The 24,757-nt window shown below is 35.6% G+C and overlaps 1 protein-coding gene across 1 annotated transcript in view; it reads left to right on the top strand.

Moving 5' to 3' along the window:
* The window catches only part of ADGB (androglobin), a gene marked incomplete at both ends in the record, with an annotated part of 160,763 nt that overhangs the window by 87,201 nt on the left and 48,805 nt on the right, over positions 1-24,757 (top strand). Inside the window, 8 exons of the mRNA XM_081295062.1 lie at positions 25-139; positions 2,323-2,490; positions 5,445-5,580; positions 6,179-6,319; positions 8,242-8,335; positions 12,315-12,449; positions 12,977-13,130; positions 23,410-23,597. Of these exons, the coding sequence (XP_081151188.1) occupies positions 25-139; positions 2,323-2,490; positions 5,445-5,580; positions 6,179-6,319; positions 8,242-8,335; positions 12,315-12,449; positions 12,977-13,130; positions 23,410-23,597 (1,131 nt within the window). The remainder of the gene's footprint in view (positions 1-24; positions 140-2,322; positions 2,491-5,444; positions 5,581-6,178; positions 6,320-8,241; positions 8,336-12,314; positions 12,450-12,976; positions 13,131-23,409; positions 23,598-24,757) is intronic.

Consider the following 24,757-nt stretch of genomic DNA (forward strand, 5'->3'; position numbering starts at 1 on the left):
CCTCACAGAACCCATTCCCTTTAGGAGACACATGCTGCTCTTCACCGTGTACTCCCCAGTGGGACACTCCATACATGTCTGCAGCATGGTGACCTTCGTCATTGGGGATGAAGATGTGGTGCTGCCCAACTTTGAGCCGGTAAATATCTTAGCAACTGCCTTCTGTGTGTGTTTTATCTTCAAAGATTTTGAAGGAAATTCTATCTCCATTTTTCATTTACTTTTTGCCCTTTTAAACTATTTGGTATATTCTTTATGAAATGCCTAACTGCAATTTGTATAGTGGACAATCTAAATTCTGTAGAGATATAAATAAAATAATTTAATTTTCCTCCAGTGACTGCCCTGACCTCTTCTCTGTTGAGTCCCTTTTCACATCTGTTGACTTCTCAGGGAGGTCTCATAATGTCATTGCTCCTTTTTGGAATAAACAATCAGTACAGTCCTGTTTGATATGGTTTAAATTTTTAAAACTCCTTTCATTCCTTCCTTGGCTTAAGAAATGGGTATGTCCCTGGGATTCAGAAGGCAAAGGGCTCATGGGGGTTTCTGTTGCCACTTTTTCTTGGTCTCTTCTTGATTTCTCTTGCTTCTCTGCTCTGACAGGGCCAGCAGGGCCAGCACCTCTTCTGAAGTCTTCTCTTTGCTGTAGATCTTTTCTCTGCCTATGTGCATTTGGGGGAAGCCTAAAATATGGCCCTCCCCACAGCATAATTCCTGGTACTTTCTCACCTCTAAGAACTCCTCCCTAACAGCCAAAACAAAACAAAATAGATCCAACTCCAAGTGAACAACCTTGTACTGATGGGGGGCTCTATGCCAGCCAGCAAGTCTGCTAGCAACAGTGAAGCTCAAGGGCAGCTTTCCTGCCTCACTCACCCTCTCTCCTCTCTCCACTGTGCCACGTCAGGGACACCATGTCTTTTTGAGGTACAGAAGGAACATTAACAAGTCCATCATATATGCATGTGCCCCTTATTTGCTTGACTATATTTATCTGTTTATTTCAAATTCTTATCATTTTAGAATAATTTGGCTTCAGATGATCTGTTTTATCTAGTTTTTCATCTTCCTGCAGGTGATTTAACTCCCTAGGGACTTAATTGTTTTGGTGTGTGAGCTCATTTCCTTGGAGGTACCATTTCTGTGTCTTGTAAAGATTATTAGGACTCAAGCCAGTACTCATGGCTCTTGATCCTACTGAAGAGACAAAGAAGGACAGACTGACCCCAGGGTAGAGGGACTCATGCTCCTCAGGGTCCTGAGTAGTCATTCTCTCTCTCTCTTTTTTTTTAAATTTCATAGATTTTACTTTGAAAAATTGATTTTATTTTTTAAATACATGACAGTGGAATGCATTACAATTCTTATTACATATATTGAGCACAATTTTTCACATCTCTGTTTGTATATAAAGTTACGTTCACACCAAGTCATGTCTTCATACATGTACTTCAGATAATAATGTCCGTCATTCTCAATGCTGCTACTTACCCAGACATTGTCTTGGCCACAAGTTCCCCTTAAGGGGAATCACTGCTTCCATGAGCCTTTTTAAGACTGGGACTTGGAAGAGGTAATGGGGAGGTAAATTCACTAAGATAGCATCAGTGTCTCACCCCAGTGAGGCATCTGTGCCGTCCAGGAACACGTGCTGAGCCATTCCACAGTATTTCTGCAGGCAACCAAGATGCAAATGGTGGCACTGTGATGCACCCTGGGAAGAGGTAAAGCTGACTTCATGGTTCTCCTCTGGCCTTGCTCTGTTCCTGCACCTCCAAGTACCTGCCAGGCAACCACCACTACCCACCACACACCATGCAAGACAGTCTTCCATCACCTCAGGGAGTTCTCAGATTTTTAAAAATATGAATTATTTTCTGAAACCTCTGTCTCCCTCTTGCTCTTCTTGTTTCCTCAGAGTTGATAGCCAACAGCCCGAGCTAGCTCACCCTCTCGGTTTTTTTGTTTGTTTTTATGGTTTTCCCCAACAATTTTCTGAGCCCCTCACTCCTCAAACCCCACTTGGTTTTTGTCAAACTAATTCCTTGCCATCCTTCTGAACTAAGTCTGGATGTTAATACTGTGTGGAAATCTTCCCTGACCTCCAGTGTCAGCTAGGTATCCCTCCTGTGTATGTACCACTGAGACTACAGCGTCTAGTAAAAAGGCTTTGATCAAGTAAGTTCGCCACAGATAGCTGCTGGGTCAACCACATAGTTAAAATTTGTTTCCCCCCCCCCCCAGAAATCAAATTTTTGTAAGCTTAATTACACCTCAATAAACTCAAGGTTGGCTACTATATGTTCTTCATTTTTATAGGAGAGCTACCGATTCACAGAACAGGCTCTGCTTATTATGAAAGCTGTTGGAAATGTGGTTGCTAATTTCAGAGACAAGGTTAGATTATCTGCAGCTCTGAAGGATCTGCAAGCGGCTCATTACCCTGTGCCTCTCCACGACAAAGAGCTCATGGTCCAGCACTTCAGGGTAAGCTTGTCCCAGATGGAATGTTCCTGAAGAGGGGCTTTCTATTTGAAATGCAATATATTATCTCAGGTGACCTCCAGAATCTGAACCCGAGAAAATATTCTGGATGGAGGTAATTTATTTGGGAAGAGATTTCAGAAAGAAGAAATGAGGGAGTGAAAAGAAGAGAATGAGAAAGAGGAAGAAATTGGTTAAAGAACGTGATTATTGCTGCAATGGACTCCTTATAAACCATAGGTTGTCCCTCAGAAGGGTGGAGAGATTAAGACCCTTGCCCACCAACTATTTCCCTATTCATACCTGGTTGCCCTTGGGGACTTTAACTTTCTTTCAAGTAGAACCTGTGTCTCTGCCAGGGCTAAGTAGCATTCTGGCTTCACAAACAGCCAGGAGGAGTAAAGCGCAGGGGCTTCCTGGTGGCCTCTTGACAAGGGAGACTGAGAGCATACTTGAACCTGTACACCCTAGCCGCGCAGCAGTCAAGTGGACATATGTCTGCATTTTTTAACCTTGACATTATTGACTTGTTAGGCTAGGTAATTCTTGTGATGGGGCTGTCTTGTGCACTGAAAGAGGTGAAATAGCATCACAAGTATCTACCCTCTAGTCGCCAGTAGCATCCAATTATGACAACAGAAAATGTCTCCAGACAGAAAATGATCATAAAAATGGGAAGTTATACTCCATGTATGTATGATATGTCAAAATACATTCTATTGTCACATATAACAAAATACAATCTATTGTCATGTAAACAAAAAATAGAGAACATGCAGTTAAATTTGAATGTAATGTAAACAAACCGTATGCACCATATTTAGTACAGGCTTATAATGAAAAATATTTCTAAAAAATATTCATGTTATTTGTTATTCAAATACAAGTAGATATGGGGTATTATTGAAGAAACAATTGAAAACAAAATCTTCTCTCCAACCTAGAAGACCTTTTTACCAAGACAGAAAACACATTTTCTATTGAAGAAAACAGGATATGATAAACATCACAGGCAATCAGCTAAGAGATTGCAAAGACAAAAAAGCTCATCTTTTTCTGTAGTCAAGTAGGTGCAGTCCCCCATACATACTCTAGAGGCAAACAACAGGGAGGTCTCAAGTAAAAAGACCCAATGGCCCCATTTGTCACACATAGTTCATCCTAAATTCCCTAAGCATCAGGGGTGTCCATTCGTGTTAGTTAACTGTCTTTTTGCAAAAGAAAAATGAGTTTTCCCCACATTTCAGACAAGGGGCAGTTTTGTAACTTAAGCATAGTACCCACCGAAGTCAGACTCCTACCCTCCCAAAGAAACTGGAAGGTGAGGGCGTTATCTTCCTTGATGACAACATTTCAAAGAGCTGGTTCCCAGGTCCTTAAGAAAGACATTTCTGGAATTCAAAGCTGGAAGAGGCTTATTTACCTTTTAAAAAGAAAGAAAGAGCTTAGAATCATGCTTTCTAAAGTAAATACCCCAAGAAAATGAGTAGGGCTCTTATTTTAAATGTGCATTTGCCTCTACAGTGTAGTATATTTTACCCAGCAACCTTACCTGGGAGCAAGTCACCCCTAGGTGAGAATCATTTACCTAGGGCACAATTACAAGGAATAATTACAAGAAATGCTTGCCAAGATCCCAAAAGCACTACATATTGGTCTTAGCTCAATAGATGGACACTCTCATTCCAAGATGACTTCTTACTTAGCCTTTCATGTGCCATTCCAATTACCAGGAATTCAATTCTATCTATAGCAAATTTTAGGACCACTGGGTACAAGACTATTCTCAAAGGTTAAATATCCTCACTGTATAGCCTGTTTGTTGGTCCAAGAGTATGTTAGACTGGATTGCATGTTTATAAATCATATCTTCTACAACTTTCTGGACAGTGATACTTATTCCTATGGTAGCTGTCAATTCTAGGAAAGATGAATCTATGACCACCTTGTTGGAAATACATGGTAACTCACTTGCCACCAAGTGACTGGCTGGACTTCTCAGAGGATGTCACAATATCAAGCAGCATGTCAAGGATAGTCAGTTGCTGTTACTGACAGGTTAGATGACCACCTAGAGGAGAGAGAGACTGTGCAGTAGGGCCATGGGTAGTCAGCATCTCTCCTCCCCATGACTTTGTGCCTGGGCCTATCATGGCTAGCCCTGATTTAATATATAAAGGATCCTCATGCATGCATCCCTTACAAAAAGGGGGGTGGTTCTGGTAACAAAACATCTCTGTTATATATTTTAAAAGTTGTATACCCATGTGACATGCTGAAAAACCTTACTAAATATATCTGCAAGAACTTTTTCAACATAAAATAATACACCTGTATGATAAGAAAGTGATAAAAACTCTAAGCAACATATTTTTTTGTTTTTTACCATATTAAACAATGATGTCTTTCTAGCATCTTTTAACAATGAAATATGGTGTTGAACTTGCTTAAGTACATGGATCATATTTTTATCTTACTCTATATCTTCTCAACCAGTTTAACACTGTATTGTGATTGGATATTTATCATAAACTTATGGCAGTAATTAAGTTTTATTAAATTAGAAAAAAAGAAAATGATAATTTGATCTTTATTAGGTGAGTGAGGCTTGGAAGAGTCTTCTCTTACCTGGGTGTGGTAATGCACACCAGCAAGCCCAGTGACTTGGGAAACTGATACAGGAGGATTGTAGGTTCGAGGCCAACCTCAACAACTTAGTGAGACTCTGTCTCAAAATTTAAAACAAAAATCAAAAGTCTAGAGATGTATAGCTCAGAGGTCAGTGATAAAACACCTCAGAGTTCAATCCCAAATACCACCCCCGCCAAAAAAAAGAGTCTTCTGTTAGATTGTATATATATTTAAAAAATGTTTTTTACATATCATTAAGATTCTATGGCCAGGTTATGGCATTTTCTTGGTTTCAAAAATGTATAAATGTATTTTATCTTTTTCAGGTTTTTTATATTTCTTTATGGCGTTTAATGAAAAAAGCTCAAATGGCAAAGCCTCTTTCAAACTTTAAATTTGCATTCCGTGCTATGGTCTTGGATGTGGAATTACTTGATTCTTCCTTAGAGGACGTTTCTTTAGGTATTAATTTTAAATACTTGACCAAAGGATCTCTAGCCCTATAGAGATAAGTACTTGGTAAAGAATGCGCTTCAGGTTTTTGTGGTGTAGGTTGAACAGATCTACGTGGATATGGTCACAGAGGTCAAGGAGTTCCTAGGATCTGCTGAGTATCCTTCCTAATCCCTGCCACACCTACTTCCAGAATTTCCCCATTTTATTTTCTCCTAACCTTAAAAAGATATGAAAGCCACTCCTTAGGTGGTATCATGTAAGGAACTCTAGGAAGATCCCCCAAACCAATTGTCTTTACTTCCCCCCTCTTCCCATATGCAATCTTCATTCCCACCATTTTTATGCTTCCTTTCAGTTCTCAGGAAAACCTCTGGCTCTTTGCACAGAGCAATCTCTAATAGTTCACTGAGGTATCCCTCGTTCACGTGCTTCCCTTCTCAAGAATGTTCCCATTCTGAAACAGACAACAGACAGCATTCAATATAATGATAAATCCAGCATGGTGGCCTTGGACATGTCACAGGGTTTAGTAGGCAAAAGCATTGAAATTTGGGGAAGGGATTAAATATGGCTTTTCTGTCCAGAGCTTGTTTTTCTTTTCCAGCAGAATGGATAGATGCTAAATTTTTTTTGCCATCATCAAATGACAAAGAGTATTCTCCTGAGGAAATGGCAGCGGCAATTAAAATTCAATCCATGTGGAGAGGGACTTACATTAGATTACTTATGAAAGCCAGAACACCAGGTATTTTTTGAACACGTATAAAATGATCAATTTTGTTTTCATATCCATTGCAAATTCTTTCAAAGAAGGAACTAATCTTTCTCTCAATACCTAACCAGTGACTATCATCGAGCTGTATCACTCATCAGTTAGAGATTTCTACATTTCTAGAGTGGATTTCAAATGAATGAATGAATGAATGAATGAATGCATGAATGAATAATAAAGAAGCCTCCATATGAGTAACCACTTTGAGAATGCATGAAATGCATTTTAAGTGTATTCTGAGATTTATTAAATCAAATATACTTAGTATTTAAATTTTATGTGAAAATGTGTATATTATAGCTTAAGAGAAAAGAGTAGAAATTATACTTAATTATTTTATCATGGTATCTCTGTCAGAATGTTGATAGGAAAATACCTTCAATAAAATTTTTTGGTTATCTTGAAAAATATTTGTTATATTTGTTATAAAAACATCTCTATTTGAAACATTTAATGCCAATAGTCAAAATAGTCATGTAAGGAGCCAAAACTATACAGAAACACCAAGGGAAAAACGTTCATTGCTTAGTTTTATGACAGAAAATATTACAATTGCCTGATTTTAATTTTTGCTATTAGAAAAATATATGTATTTATCAAACTAAATGTATGATAAAATATACTTTTAGTTGCCCATATATATTCTAAAATTAAATTCATACAATGATTTATTTTCCCTTTAGAAACTGGAAAACTTGAGCCATTTAATAATGTTCTTAGTGGTATTTTCATTTCTTTCACTCACCACATATTTATTGAGTAAATCTCATGAGTGAAGCACTGTTGTAGATTTTGGCATTATAGAAGTCAGTGAAACAGACAAGATTTCTGCTTAATGAGATTTATGTTCCCATTTGCATTAAGTATATATACAGTAGACAGGTAAATATCTTACAATATCAGTTTTAGATATATATGGAAAGACTGTGTTTTAGGCAGCTTTTTCTCTGCTGTGACTAAAAGACATAACACAAACAATTTTAGAGGAGAAAAAGTTTAGCGGGTGGCTCACACTTTCAGAGGTCCCCGTCCAGAGATAGCCGGTCGATCCTTTGGGACTCAAAGTCAGGCATAACATCATGACTAAAGAGTATGCCAGAGGAACTCAGCTCACGTGATCATCAGGATGGGGAGATAGAGACTCCACTCACCAGATACAAAATATATACCAGAAGGGCGTGTCTCCAGTGCCCACCTTCTCTAGCCATACACTACCTACCTTTAGTTCCCACTCAGTTAATCCCATCAGGAGAGAAATTCACTGATTGGGTTAAGGCTCTCATAACCCAAGCATTTCTCCTCTAAACTTTCTTGCATTGTCTCACACATGAGCTTTTGGAGGACACCTCGAATCAAACCATAACTCTACAAAAGAATTGAAGTAGGATAATTAGAAAAAGAACGTTGGTTTGTGACAAGTTAGCTGTAGGGTGCTGATTATGAGTTGCAGCTTTCCTACAAGATCACCTACTTTTAAGCCATTTGTGGATAAATGCAGTAGATTAAGCATTAGTAGAATCCTATTAGCTCTTGTTCTTTAGAAAAAAATGGATTGAATTGCTTTTTCCGGGATGAAGATTTTCCATAAGAAACGTCTGGTGTGACAGAATCTCTCCTTACATAACCTTTTTGATGAGTATCTTCCATTACATCAAAAAACAGTTTATGATCTTCAAACTAAAGATGAAGGGAAAATAGCATAACATGGTGAGCAGGGATCTTACCTAAAAGTTTATAGTTCTATACTTTACACATGATCTTTTTGGTTAATAAGCTTGTGAGTTTGGAGCTGTCTTGTGAATTTCAAAGTCTTCATCTGTGCAATGAAGACTGCGAACAAGATGATCTTTCAGGCATCTCACAGATTTAATATTGTTATTTTATATTATTTTTAGAGACAAAGGAAAATGCTAGTGTTGCAGATACACTTCAAAAAGTTTGGGCTATGTTGGAAATGAATTTAGAACAGTATGCAGTTTCACTCTTAAGGTAAGGCACCATAGTGACATTGATGTACTTCAGGGTCCAGTTCAAATGCTACCATACCTGTTGAGTTTTCCCTGAATCATTACAGTTAGAAATACCACTGCTTTTTAACTTCCACTACATTTTATCCAAAATATTTCACTACAGTTTATCTAAAATATTGCTACTTTTTGTTTGTGTCTTAATTATACATGGCTAAAACTCTAAATAGAAAAGCAGAACAAAGCCTCCTGAAATCTTATTGAACCAAGAAGACAAAAGTTAAGAGTTTAGGATCAGGTAAGGGAGATGTCCCAACAAACAAAGTAATCAGATAAAATCCCTAGAGGACAACAGGGGCAAATTGGAAGCAGATTGAGCCTTAAGAAAAATTTATTCTAACCTCAAGTCTGTTCCAAGAGATAGGAAAATCTGAATAAAATAAAGAGAAAACTATTCATGTATATGTAATTTTAAGCCTCACCTGATCCAGATATTGGAGGTGGCAGAAAAAAATCCTATTATAGTTGGCTATGATATGACTATTATGGAAATGCTCAAGAACATAAAGAAGAAAGAAAGAAAAACTAGATGTAAAGTTTAGTACTTCTATTAATAAAATATAGTAAAACAGAAAGTGTATACTGGAACATTTTAATATTTGAAAGCAAGAGTGGATATAACAGCAAATTAGGCAGAAGAGAAGAAGAGATCAGATGTACTACAAGACAGGTCAATGCAAAGTATCCAACTGAAGCAGGCAAGAATGTAAAAGTAAATAATGAGTCCAAGGGACTTGAGGAACACACTCATAGAGTCTAGAGTATATGTAATTAGTGACTGGAATGCAAGAAAACAATAGCTGAGAACTTCCAAAAGCTGATAAAAGCCATATTTTTAAGAGAATCTGCAGACCCCACGTAAGAAAGACATAAAGATTCATCTCAGTGAATCTATGTGTTCAATATCCAATAAAAAAATTCTAATTTCTCTGTGAAAAAAAAAGACATAAAGAAAACTGCACCTAGACTCTGTGTAATCAAACTGCTGAGAACTAGAGATCAAAAGACAAGCCTTAAAAGCAGCCAGAGTAATAAAGCATGCTATCTTCAAAGGACAAGCAAACTAATAGCTATATGCAGGAATAAGCTCATGGCAATAGTAATGTAAGAGTCAAGAGTTGGTAAAATCTTTTTAAAAGTTCAGAGGTTCTAGCATTTTTCAGAAACAACAAGAGGAATAATATAGTTGAGACTCCAATAGGACAAAGGTGCATGATGTGTTCTTTAGTATGATGCAATTTAGCTTAACTAGTGGATTTAAGGGGAGATGTGTTTTGTTTTTGTGGTGCTAGGGATTGAACTCATGGCTTTGTGCATGTGAGGCAAGCACTCTACCAACTGAGCTGTATCTCCAGCCGATTAAAGGGAAAATAAGGTGAATTTCCAGGAAAGGGAAAAGGAAGGAATATTTCCCAACTCTTAACCACAATCTATAACTCAACAAGGACAGTAAAAAAAAAATGAAATTGCAAACAAATCATCCTCTTGAATACAGATGCAAAAAAGTAATAAAATATTAGCAAATCAATATTGACATTATCTAAAAAGAATACTGTCCCCACATTCCCGAAGACAATAGCAGATTAATGTTAGAAGATTAGCTGTTTTAATTTACTACATTAACAAAATAAAAAAGAGACAAAATATTCAGTCATATGGGTAGGTTCAAAGTCAGCATTTGATACAAATAGAATACATTCAAAATTAAAAATAGCTTTAAGAAACTAGAAATAGAGAAATCCTTTTTAATATTTTAAGGTATCTAGTATTTTTTAAAAGCAAACTCACAAATTTAAACTAAAAAGTCCATTGTCAACATGATTAGCAGTGAAATTTTTGAAAGTTTTCCCTGAGATTGGTAATGAGACAAAGATATTTGTCCGGCCACTTACACTCAAGATAGTTCTGAAATTCCCACAAGGGTGTAACAGCAATAAAGTAAAGCGGAAGTCACTAGGGCTTTAAAGGAAGAAACAAAACTTCCACTATTAACAGGTAATATGATCATGTATGTAGAACACATCAAAAAATGCATAAAAACTGTTAGAATTAACAAGAGAATTGAAGAAAGTTGGATACAAGACTAATATAAATTAAAAATTGACTTTATTTGTGGGCAAGAGAGAAACAGAAAATTATATATAAATACATTTTGCAATTTTACAATTTGTTTCTGCAAATTGTACATTTTACATTTTGCTTCTGCATTGTGGGGATCTCCTGGGAAGATTTCTAGAACCCAGGGGTACTTAATCTCTGAGCCACATCCCCAGCCCTTTTTATTTTTTATTTTGAGACAGGGTCTCACTGAGTTGCTTAGGGTGTCTCTAAGTTGCTGAGGCTGGCCTTGAACTTGTGATCCTCCTGTCTCACCTCCTAAGCCACTAGGATGACAGGCATGTGCCACTACACCCGCATACACAGGAAGATTTCTATGTAGTCAGATCCTACACCTACTTTTCATGTAAAGGGCATGCTAAGGAACAAGTTCCCCTGTAAAGAAGTGGGGTCAATAAAAATCTGACTAAATTAAGTCTTAATTATAATTAATTATAGATCTTTTACCTCTATTGTGGATGTCTTTATGGGTCATTCACAATATTCCACATGGTACATCAAGATTTGGATGACCTTATATTTATTAGGATTTCTTGAGTTAGATGAAAACACACACAGAGTGTGGAGGGAACAGAGACAGTTTAGAAAGACTCTCAGTCTCACCCTTACTTTAGAATGGTGGGAGGTTTCATTTCAGTTCTCCACAGGACCTGCTTTGTTCTTGTGTTGGCTCAACCAAAGCCCATGTGTAGATTGGGTCAGTCCCATCTGCCTTACAGCAGTGTTCTGCATCAGCAGACCACCACATTTAATTCCTCTTATGGTGATCATGTCATTTGCCATTCACATTCAGGTGCTTTGACAAGAAAATATGGAGAACTATTAATATTTATGCCAGGACTATAATAAGCAGAAGTCACCTCTACCCCAGGCAAACCTTACTCTTTGTTCTTGTTACCATTTTAAAAGGCTTTATAAACCCCTCCAGGTAGAACCCTGCTAATTTTCTCCCATCACCAAAGACTAAGGATCAACTGGCTTACATGAACTCTGTCCTCCATAAGGGCTCCATGGCTTTGCTTTCCACTGACCACCAATGAAACCATCTGCCTTCTGGGAGCCAAGAACATCTCTAGGTCTGAATTGACTTCTAATAGAGAACCATTTTCTATGTCCATTATAGCCTCTACCCAGAAAATACCTGAGGCTTCATATAAAAGAGCCAATATTGCTGGTACTACAAAGGCTGGATCTAGATTTTGGTAGGGTGGGAGGAAAAAGACCCAAGAGGAGCCATCACATGAAATTCTGGAGTATGCCAGTCTTGCAGGGGGCAAACATGGACAGACTGCAGTCTATAATTCTTTTAACCAGCTGCATTCACCACTCCCTTATATAGCAGAAATCATGCAGAAGGAAAGCTCTAGTACTCTTCCCTTGTTCATGGCTTTAGTTCTTTTTGTTTTTGTTTTTTAGTCTATTTTTCCAAACCCATTTTTCATATTAAATTCCATTCTGGTCTCTTATTTTCTACCTCGGTTCTAGATCATTTAGTGGCTAATATCTAAAGCTGGTTTGCCTGCTTCTGATTTCCCCAGCTATAAACTCAGGTCTCATTTTCCACCGATGAACTTTGATTACCACCAATAACTCTCCCTTGATCTAGAGTTCAGACAACTTAGGGTACCTTCAAGAGACATCTTTTAGGAGTGACTTGGGATGGGCTCCTTTACCTTGGCACCAGGTACTGGCTCATATGGCCACACTTTGATTAAGGACTCAATCTATCAAACCATTGCCTGCACTATTTATTCTCTATTTAAGAGTTTATTTTAAAAGTAGTCTTTTTTTCATTTATACTCAATTTACTTTTACATTTCTAGACTAATGTTCAAAAGCAAGTGCAAATCTATTGAATCTTACCCTTGCTATCAAGATGAAGAAACTAAGATTTCTTTTGCTGACTATTCTGTGACCTATCCAGACCAGCCACCAAATTCTTGGTTTATAGTATTCAGGTGAGACTATTATATAGTGGTGAATTATATCATCTTTAAATGGCATACAGTATTTATATCTGTAGAGTTTTACTTATAGTAGTAAAAGTAGAGTAGTAATAACTCAGTTTATAGTTTGCTTTCATAAGTAGGTTAAATTTTTCCACATTTGTTATGGAGGAATAATATAGATATCCTTATCTATGTTCCTTTCATCAAAATATGATGATGTGAATTTTATAGTCACATTTAGAAATATGATTAAAGTAATATAACACATTAATATGCTTGTAGTATAGAAATAGATTTCACTTCTGAGCAATAGAATATCAGCTAAAAGTAACAAATTATATATAAAATGGGATTTCTTAATGTAGTTAAGATTTATATGTCAAAATAATATAATTAATGATAATTTCTAAAGAAATAATATGTGAACCTTTTAGTTAGTTGGAACTTTATTTAAACTTCTAAAAAATTTTCTTGGCACTAAATCTAATTTCAAACTTTAAGACTCAAGTTTTAAGTCCATAATTTTGTGATTGCAGAGAAACATTTTTGTTTCCTCAAGATATGATTTTGGTCCCTAAAGTCTACACTACACTTCCAGTCTGTATACTACACGTCATTAATAATGACACGATGGAACAAGTGCCAAAGGTGTTCCAAAAAGTGGTACCTCACCTTTATACCAAGAATAAGGTACGTGTAAAATTAATTCTCCCCATGTGATATAACAGTGGTGAAGACTACCAACTTGGAATAGAGGAACAGGGTCCTGTGTTTTCTTGGTACAATTACTCTTCATTTGACAGGGGAGGTGGTTAATGTGAATTACAGTGCATCCTTTACCTCTTGGACCTCTCACTTTTTCTCCCAAAATATTATAAAAAGAAAGCATTAGATATTCTAATTACTGAAATCATTCAAACTCTTGAAGCAGAAATGAATTATAGAGCCCATTTTAGTCTTATCCCCAAACCAATCAGTTGGCATCTCTGCTTCTCACTGAGTTTTTATTCTACTCATAAATATTTCAGAAGATTGAGATTATACACCCGCTCACCACCCCCATTAGTCCTTTCAAAGGCCATGTAAATCCTTGGCATCAAGAAACAATGCTCCTGATAAATGAAGGATAGACCCTGATCTCTGATCTCCCCTCAAACCCTATTTCCTCTACATATATTTAAGTTCATGTTTTTAATCATTCCCTCTAACAAGGAATCATGACAAAGGATAGTATATACCTGGACTGGAAGCCACAGGATCTGTTTTAGCTCTCTCCTTCCATTCTTGAGCTGTATGGTTTTGAACCTCTTCATTTTTCTGTTTGTGTTGAGGTTGTATTTTACTTCTGAGATTCATTTCAGTCTGTGATTCCATGCATTACTTTGTGTAAGACAGATATAGCTAACATATTTGTAGGAATGCAGAGATAAATTAAAAATATATTAACAGTATAAAAATGTAATAGTTATTTTGAATTGTTTTGGGAATTTTAGGAAACTTTATCAAAGTCAAAACAATAAAATCTTTATAAAATCATTTAATCCAGTTGATATATGTGTGTGTGTGTGTGTGTGTATATATATATATATATTAAGATATCTTTATACATACGTATGTATACATGTGTGTATATATGCATGTGTGTGTATATATATTCATATATATGTGTATACACACACATGCATATATACACACATGTATACATACGTATGTATAAAGATATCTTAAAAATAATTTTTATTATTTTCACTGATATTTCATTCTAATTTAAAATCTTATATGTCTTTATTAAAACCTTAAAATTTTAAGTTATTTTACATGAGATAAACTTTTTTGATTTTATAGTCAGATCTTACTAAATTTGAACACATTATTAAATTGCAATTTGAGCTTAAATTTTTACTTTGAATTAAATGGGGCAAATTTCACATTTATACTTATGAAAAATATATGAAAAACAATATTTTTGTGGGCAGTTATCTATTTGGTATTATACATTTAAACATAATTTTATAACACTTCATTAAAGCCAATTTATCAGTATGTTATTTTATTTGTATTTAGTTATTTTTATTTATATTGATTATTTTATCTACTTTTGAAAATATATTCATGTCTCACTTAAAATAGAATAACTTGATAATAAAATCAATTTCTGTACATTAAACACATATTTATAAACTGTATTTAACCCACAATTCCTTTTATATTATAGTTAAGTTCCACTAAAAGTTATAGTATAGTTGGCTCAGTGGTCGAGTGGCCCTAAATTCAATCCCAGGCACACCCCTCCCCTCCCCCCCTCCACAAAAATGATAGTATTATGAAATTTACTTTACTTATAAATGATACTTCCCAGCAGCAGAACTCCTGTGCCAAAACAAATACTGCAGAAGAGAACCAGTTCTTCAGTAACAAATTTGTCTTCACACAAATTATGGATATTTTGTGCCTGTTTATCAAGTTTGACTTAGATTTCCTTTTGGATAGAAATACGCTCATTTAGACCTGTCCAAGTTCTGCTGTCCTAGCTGGAAGCCACTTCTGTGCCACAGACTGTGCCCAGTTCCTGAAGAACAGAGGCATAGGCCTCTGGCGGAGGTCAAGGCTCACTGATGTCAGCAGGCCCTTCCTTGAATGAGACTAACCAAACCCAGGTGGAGCCCTAGGACCTCCTCAAAGTATCAGCCACAACCCCTGGACCGGGCACTGTGGGCCAGGTGTGGCCTGTGCTGGTAGGGATTGTTCTGGGGGCTGTGAACCTCTCTGTGATCCTTGCACTTGCTGCCAAATTCCACCTCTGCCGCCACTACCATGCCAGCTACTGACACCACCCACTGCCCAGAACAGGAAGTGGGAACCGCCCAGGGGTGGGTGAAGATGAGGACGAGGATGGTTTCATTGAGGACAATTACATTCTGCCTGAGGCTGGTGAGCTGGAGATGGAGGGATGCAGGGACCAATTCTCCCTCTGAGCCCTGATCTTTGGATACTCCCTCTTCCCTCCATGCCTGGCAGTTTTAAGGACAGCAGGTGTTAAATGGGAGCCTCAAGCCTCAAGGACAGAAGGGAGAAGGACTTAAAGGTTGACCAGGAGCAGCGCAATCCTCTCCTTCCTGACACTAGCCACCAGGTGACAATGACCTTCTCTTACTTAATAACTCTAAATGACTCTCTGCGGTACCTGGAAAAAGCCTAACAACCATATGAGTATGGAGAAAGGCCCTCTGTGACTGGCCTCCATGGGCCTCTTGGTTTCCTCTTTTGCCTTCCCCTACTTTACTCCCTTCTTAATTAGATGAAGTTTCGGTCAGGTTGTTCCTTGGCCTGGGCTGCCCGACCCTTTTCTAAGTCCCCTTTGATAGTGATGAAAATCCTATCCCACAGACTAGAAATAGTTAATTTAATTTGTGATTAAATTTAAAAGTTCAAGAAAAAATACAATTTTGTTTAAAGGTAGATTCTATCAAAGGGATAGATAACATCAGATTCTACAAATAAGTTCTTCTTTGCTAGATAAGTTACTAATATTAATCATCAGTACTTAATTTTGGAAGGGACATTTAAATAATATTTGAACCAAATAAGAATATGATGTTTAAAGCTCTGGTATCTGATTGTGCAGGCTTTAATTTCACCTGTGTCTCTGCATCTAGTCTTGAGGAAAGACCTGGCTGAGCCCTGACGCTCTGGACACCTACCAGTGCCTATACTCTACAGCATACTCTAAGGGAGGTCCCCTCCTAACCCCACGGTCTCTGGAAGATGGACTACTTATTGCAAGTTCCCCATTTCACCTTATGTGCATTGGGAGCTGGGAGAGCTCTGGCCAATCTCCATGAACATCACAAGGAGGGACCAGGACCCCTAACCAACATCTGCATGTGACTAATGGGAGCTAAGGAAGGTCTCCAAAGTAGCCTACAACCTTGGGATTGCAGCTGTTAATGTAAACAGCCTCAATATCATTCAAACTTGTCCCAAGGGACCAAAAGACAGGCTCATTCATATTCATCACCTCCAGGACTTCATAAAATTGGAAGAAATAAATATAATAACAGATGTGCATAAATCAATATAAGAACAAAAGAAACATGAAAGAAAAAATATCATCTTCAAAGTAAAACATTAATTCTCAATAAGCCGATCTCAATTGAAGGAAATCTATGAGATGCCTGAAGGACCTAAAATAATGATCCTAAAGAAATGTAGTGAGATGCAAAAGAATACAAATAAACAGAGCTGGGGACATAGCTCAGTTGGTAGAGGTGCTTGCCTCGCATGCCCAAGGCACTGGGTTCAATCCCCCACACCACAAAAAAAAAATGCAAATAAACAATACCAAAAAATAAGGAACACAATGCAGGATATGAATGAAAAATTTACCAGAGAGGTAGAAACAATAATTTAAAAATAACCAATCATAAAACTCAGAACCAAATATTTAGTCAATATAAGTGAGAAATTCAACAGAGAGCATCCACATAGAACAAGCATAAAGACTTCTGGTACTCAAAGACCAGTCTAACAAACTAACACAATCAGACAAGTGAAAAGAAAAACACACTTAAAAGAATAAAGAAAGCCTACAAGGCATATGGGACATAGTCAAAAGACTGAATAAAGGCATTGTGGAAATTCCAGGAGACAAAGGAAAGAAGAAGCCATTGAAAACTCATTTTATGAAATAATGTCTGAAAATGTCTCAAAACTTCAAAGAGAGATGGACACCCAGATCCAAGACTCTCAAAAGACTCCAGCCAGATTCAATGAAAACAGACCTACACCATATTGTAGTCAAAAGGTCAAAAGGACAAGACAAAAAGCATCACAAAATCAACAAGAAAAAAAAGTCAAGTCAAAGGGAAGGCCCGTGAGACCTAGAGTAGATTTCTCAGCAAAACAAATAAGAAAACAAAAAAGAATGCTTACAGGCCAGAAGAAAGGGGGAAGATGCATTGAAAACATTGAAAGAAAAAACTGCCAACCAAGAATATTATACCAAGAAAAATTATCTTTCAAAACTAAATGAGAAATGAAGTCTTTCCCAGATAAGCAAAGTCTACGGGAATTCATCACCATCAGACCAACTTAAATACTTAAGGGCATTCTACACCAGAAATGAAAGGATAATAACTACCATCTTAAAACACACAAATACACCAATACTCTCTAGAGCAGACCATGAAAGTGAAAGGGAAGAGAACTAAAACTTAACATGTCAGAAAACTACCAAATCACAAAAAGTAAATAATAAAAGAGGTGTAAAGGAGCAAAAAATATACAAAGCAAGCAGAATACAATTAACCAAATTACAGGAATATGCTCATACTATCAATAATATTCCTTAGTGTAAATGGACTAAAATTAACTAATCAAATGACATAAACTGGATAAATGAACAAAAAACCACAAGATCTAAATATATATGCTGCCTACAAAAAAACTCTCTTCACTGTTAAAGGTACACACAATAAAAGTGAAGGGTTTAGAATAGATAAATCATGCAAAACTGTAAAAAGAGACAAAGAAGCTTATTATATATTAATAAAAAGGTCAATTCAATAAGAAGATATATTAATTATAAACATATATGTTCTTAGGATCACCTAAGAACATAAAGCAAATATTATTTAACCTGAAGGAAGAGATAGACTCTAATAAAAGGATAGTGTAGAACCTCAATACCTCACTTTTATCAAAGGAGGGACAATTAAAAAAAATAAAGAAACATCTGAGTTGAACCCTTCTATAGATAAAATGGACCTAACAGGATTTACAGAACATTCCATCCAATAGCAGTAGAATACACATTCTTCTCATTAACACATTGAACATTCTCCAGGATAGATCATAGATCGTATATTAGGTCACAAATCAAGGCTCAATAATTTTTAAAAAATAAATCATATCATGTATCTTCTCAGATTAGTATTACAAATCAACAAGAAGAATGGAAAATATATAAATAAGTAAAAATTAAATAGCATGTTCCTAAATGACCAATCAATAATGGAAGAAATTAAAAGGGAAAAAACTTTATAGAAATTAACAAAATTAAAAACAAATATATCAAAATCTTTGGGATACAGTAAAAGCAGGACAGAGGGAAATTTACACCAATAATGCATACACCAAAACCTAGAAATGTCTTAACAATGTAACAAAGCACTTGAAAGACCTACAAAAAGTCAATAAAGTTAGTGAAAGGAAAGAAAGAATAAAGATCAGAGAATCAATCAATCAAAACAAAAAAGTTCAAATGATCAGTGAACAACAGAGCTTTGTTTGTTTTGTTTTTTGAAAGGATTAATAAAATTGACAAAACTTTAGTTGGACTAACCAAGAAAGAGAGAGAGAGAGAGAGGGAAGAAAGAAAGAGAGAGAGAGAGAGAGAGAGAGAGAGAGAGAGAGAGAGAGAGAGAGAGAGACTTCAAATAAAGTGAGAGGCAAAAAGGAGACCTTGCAACTGATACCACAGAAATATAAAAAATAATAATAAGAAGAAGAAACTACCTTGAACAATTAAGTATATGCTTCAAAAACAGAAAACCTAAAAGAAATAAATTTTAAAATACATACAACCTGCCTAATTTGAATAGAAGAGAAACAATCTAATATGAATTATAAACATATGTAATGAGATTATAATAACTAAAAATTATTTAAAATCTCTCTTCTATAAAAGTCTAGGACCCAATGGCTTTAGAGGTGCAGTCTAGAAAACATTTAATGAAGAACTAAGCCCAATTCTTAAACTGTTCACAAAAATTGAAATGGAAGGAACTTTGCCAAACTCTTTTTATGAGACCATCATTACCCTTATACCAAACACCCAACAAAACAAACAAACTACAGATCTATTTCCTTGATGAACATAGATGCAAAAATCCTCAATAAAAATATTAGAAAACTGAATTCAACTGTGTATTAAAAAGATCCTATATACCATGACCAGGTAGGATTTTTCCCGGGACAAAAGGATAGTTCATCATATACAAGTCCATAAATGTGACACAACACATCAACAAAATGAAAGAGAAAAACATATGATCACTTTAATCAACACAGAAAAAGCATTTCATGATAATTGAGATCCCTTCATAATAGAACTCTCAAGAAATTAGGCCTAGAAATAATCTACCTCAAAATCATAAAATCAAAATATAGTATAATCAGACAGGTAATATACTGAATGGGGAAAAACTGAAAGTGTGTTTCCTCTATGATTGGGAGCAAGACAAGGATATCTAATTTATCTCTCTTATTTGATATATTACTAGAAGTTTTACCAAGAGCAATTAGGCAAGAGAAATAAATAAAGGAATCCAATTAGAAAGGATGAAGTTAAATTATCTGTGTTTGCAGATGACATGATTCTTTAGATAGAAAAGCCTAAATACTCTAAAAATTGTTGGACCTTACAATAAATAAATTCACCAAAGTAGCAAGATAAAAAATCAACAAAATAGTCACATTTCTGTACCCAAATAAAGAACTTGTTTAAAAAGAAATTAAAGCAATTTCATTCACATCAGCTACAAAACAAATAGACTTAGGAACAATCTTAACCAAGGAAGTGAAAGAGCTCTACAATGAAAACTGTAAAACACTGAAGAAAGACATTATAGAGGACAGCAAAAGAGAGAGAGGAAAGAGGGGAAAGAAAGGAAGACAGAAAGATAGATAATACATGTTCATATTCATATTCATGGATTGGAAGAACTGATATTGTTAAAATGACCAGACTGTCCAAAGTAATCTAAAGGTTCAATGTAATTCCCATCAAAATTTCAATGACTTTTTTCACAGAAATAGAAAAAAAACCCTAAAATTCCATAAAACAACAATAACAAAACAGAATAGACAAATTGATACACAAATGAGAAAAACAAACAAAAACCTAGAGGCATAATGCTTGTCTTCAAAACATAATACAAAGTTCTGGGTACTACAACAATATGATAGTAGCTTAAAAACAAACCCATAGAATAATGGAATAGAATAAAGAACTCAGGAATCAATCATGCTCATCTGCAACTGATTTTTGACAAAGGTACCAAGAATATACAGCGGAAAAGACAGTTTCTTCAATTAATCGTGCTGGAAAAAATGTATTGCATATGTGGAAGAATGAAACTGGATCCCTTTCTCTCACCATATACAAAAATCAACTAAAAATGGATCAAAGCCCCAAATCTTAAATCTGGAACTATGAAATTATTACCATAAGAAAATGGAGGAAACACTGCAAGACAATGGCATAGGCAATGATTTTTTACATAGCACAGGCAACCAAAGTAAGAATAGACAGATGAGAGTATATCAAATTAAGAAGCTTTCACATTGCAAAGGAAACAAGAAGGAGGATTGAAACAATCTACAGAAAGAGAGAACATATTTGCAAATGATACATCCAACAAGGGATGTATATGATGATATCCAGAATATACAAGGTACTAAAACAGCCCGTTATGGTTTAGATATTACGTGTCTCCCAAAGATCATGTGTGAGGCAATGCAAGAAGGTTTAAAGGAGAACTGATCGGGTATGAGAGCCTTAACCCAAGCAGTGAATGAATTCCCTGATGGGAATGACTGAGTGGAAACTGAAGGCTGGTAGGGTGTGGCTGGAGGAGGTGGGTCATTGGGGACATGCCTTTGGCGTACATATTTTATATCTGACAAGAGGTGTGTGTCTCTGATGTCTAATCATCATGTGAGCTGCTTCCCTCCACCACACTCTTCCACCATGATGTTCTGCCTCACCTTGAGCCCAGGGGAATGGAGCCTGCTGTCTATGGATTGAGACCTCTGAAACCATGAGCCCACAAATAAACTTTTCCTCCTCTAAAATTGTTCTTGTCAGGTCTTTTAATCACAGCAGTGAAAAAGCTGACCAATACACAGCTGAACACCAATAAAAAAACCCAACTAAAAATGGGCTAAAAAAATAACAGACAATTCTCTAAAGAAAACACACAAATGACCAACAAGTATGTAAAAAAAAGCACTCAATTTCAATAATCATCAGAGAGATCCAACTCAATATCACAATGAAATATTATTTCACCCTAGGTAGAATGGCTATCATCAGGAAGACAATAACAGATGCTGGCAAGCATGCAGAGAAAAGGGAATTCTTGTACTCTATTGGTGGAAATGTAAAGTAGTATAGCCAATATGGAAAACTATTTGCAGATTCCTCAAAAAACTAAAAATAGAACTCCATATGATCCACTGATTCCTTTACTGGCCATACATCCAAAGGAGGTGACATTTTTATTCCCCTCAAAGAGGTGTGTGCACCTTTTTCCTGTTTCAGCAGTAGTCACAATGACCAGTGCATGGAATCAGCCTAGTTGCCCAGTTATCCTTTAGCAAGAAGAATGGATAAAGAAAATGCAATATCTTTACACAATGGAATGCTATTCTGCAAAAAAAAGAAAGAAAGAAAAGAAAAAGAAAGAAAGAAAAAGAAAAAAGAAAAGAAAAGGAAAAAAATGAGAGAAAGAGAAAAATAAGTTAGTTCTTGACCTCATAAATTCATGTTGGTTTTTAGAAATCTGATTTCTTCTTTTGGTTTTTCATGAGGCATCCTTTTTATCATCTGCTGTACAACTTTGGTAAAAAAAACATTATTAAATATTAAACTTACTAGTCCATGTTTGCAGGTACATTTTAATTAAAAAATAGAATAGTTTGCTCTCTTTCTTTTCATGATTCTTCAAGACCATACAGTATGTTCCAGAATACTCAGCTATGAGATTTCTCAATTCTTAGTACCTTATTATGTAACTCTTTTATTCTAATAGTTCTAAAGTCATTTAGCATAGCCAGCTCCTGTCTTATAATCCTAGCACTGGTTTATCTTTGATTTTCACTTGCCAATATCTCTCAGATGATTCTATAACTTTTTTTCTCTTAAAATTACAAACACAAGAGAGTCAATGTTTTGTTCTTTAAATGCATTAATACAGTAAATTCAAATATAAGAATAGCAATAAATCCATGCATATTACATTTTGTGAATAAATATGCTTTTGCATATGTAATTTTTATTTGTCCCAAACATGATATCAAGAGTTTCTTATCAGTATTGGAATTCTCATCTCATTTTGAATATTGGATTTCTGGCTGATATCCCTAGATAGCTACTGAGATTTTATCTATTCATTCTGGATTGTGTGTATACAAATTTTTGTTTCTGGAAATCTAAAAGCATCAGAGTTTCCTCTGTAACAGAACAACTGGAAGACAACTCTTTTTATTCCTTATTAGGAGCATTTAGATTTACAAACCCTGAATTTCTTTGAAATTTTGCATCTTGTTATATCAAGCTGTGATTAATTGATTCTTTTGACCAAATATCCAATTACGTTGAACCAAGCTTTTATCTATAATGAAGTAGTCAATTTCCTATATTCTTTAATAGTCTGTTTTCTCCAATCTCAAGAGCTCATCTCGGTATACGAATCCAGGCTCACTGGGATCAGATGCACTGTTATTTCCATAGCTTTCATAGCCATCTCAAGGGAACTCCACTTATGAATTCTTGATTTCTTCATCTCAGTATTTGAGAAAGATGTGTCTTTGAGAGTGGGAACTCAAATAAGAAGCCATTGAGCTATTCCAGAATGATGTAATCATTTTAAAATTTGCCTTAGGAAGCATTAGGGGAATTAAAAGAAAGCATAGAACTATCTATCACAATAAAGTACTTTATTTTATTTTTAAGGAACCACACACACACACAAAAAATGTTAATAATTTTCCTGAAAAAATTTAAGATGATACTTTCTAAGAGGAATTTCAAGGCCTACTGAAAGTGATTCCATGTGTATTAAGAGATCTTGGGATCTATATGTATATCAAGATAGTAAAGCATTTTAATATTATAATCTATATTATACATTTAAGAGAACAGTGACAATATAAGTCCTGTCTGTGTAATTTCTCTTTCTTATAGAAGGGATACACATTTGTGGCGGAAGCATTTACGGGTGACATGTATGCAGCAAGCTCTCGATGGAAGCTACGCCTCATTGGTTCTTACACTCCACTCCCATGCCTCTCCCGGGAATCACCTTGCAATACCTTCACCATAAAAGAAATCAGAGATTACTACATACCCAATGATAAGAAAATTTTATTCAGGTATAAGTATATGATAGATGGGGAGAGGCATTATTTTAAAAAATATTATTATTTCTGGATAAAAATTAATTCTGCAGGAAAATCCTGCATCAGTTTTGAATTTCAATTTCTATACTCATTTGGAAAGAATGAATTTAGAGTAATGTGATTACATGAGTGTTTCACAGGATCAAGACTACATGATTGCACATAATGTTAATGATGTTTTCTTAGACTTCATCTTACTTGATTTTAGTTACACATTCTCCTTGATACTTCTTTCTCCTTGTTCAGCTCCATCTCTGCTCTATCTCAGTTCCTGGTGGAGTTTCTCTTCCACCTGTCATCTTGACCCTTTTATGCTCATCTATACTCTCCTTGAATATCCTGTGCATGGATTCCAAGCTCTTTCATTAGCTGGTTCTGTTGATTCTAATTCTGACATGTCTCGGCTCTCCCTCCTCTCTATTCTCAATGTCCCTGCACTACTTCAGGCCTTTATTATGTTTAAGCTATAAAACTGTTGTTTCTGGAATCTATGATTCCATTATATTCCATTTTTTACTCTATCATTCTCCCTTTATTCACTTATATACTCATACTTTATTCCAGAGCAATCACCTTTCTAATACTCATATTTAAATGTGATTTCCCTACCACAAAATCTTTGACAGTGTCTCACCAATTATAGAATAAAATCCAGATCACAAAGAATGGAGTCCATCAGCTTCACCCAGTCATCAAGCACAGTGAAACCTCTCACTGGAACTAAAGAGCTCATCCTGACATACAGACCATACAGTTTTATTGTGTATTTGTTTTTCCTCTTATCATGAGATATTCTCTCTCTACTTCTACACTTAGAAAAATTTATCATTTTAATAATAATATTCATCAATAAAATCTTTGCATTAAAGACTCTAGATATAGTTAATTCAGGTGATGTTCAAGTCCTTTATTCTTTCTGAGAATATGACATACAAATTTAGCTAATTACCTTCCCATGAACTTCTATGTGAATTAACATTAAAGGAAGGCCAAACTCATGTCTTCAATGTGGGACTTAGCACAGCACCTGATACATAATTGGCCTTCATTAAATATTTGTTGGTGTTGAGTGCATTGTTGGAATACTAATTTTCTCTCTTGCATTTGTCTCACACGTGAGCTTTTAGGGGATA

Source organism: Spermophilus citellus (assembly GCF_964194105.1).
Source record: "Spermophilus citellus genome assembly, chromosome: 5".
Taxonomy (NCBI): Eukaryota; Metazoa; Chordata; class Mammalia; order Rodentia; family Sciuridae; genus Spermophilus; species Spermophilus citellus.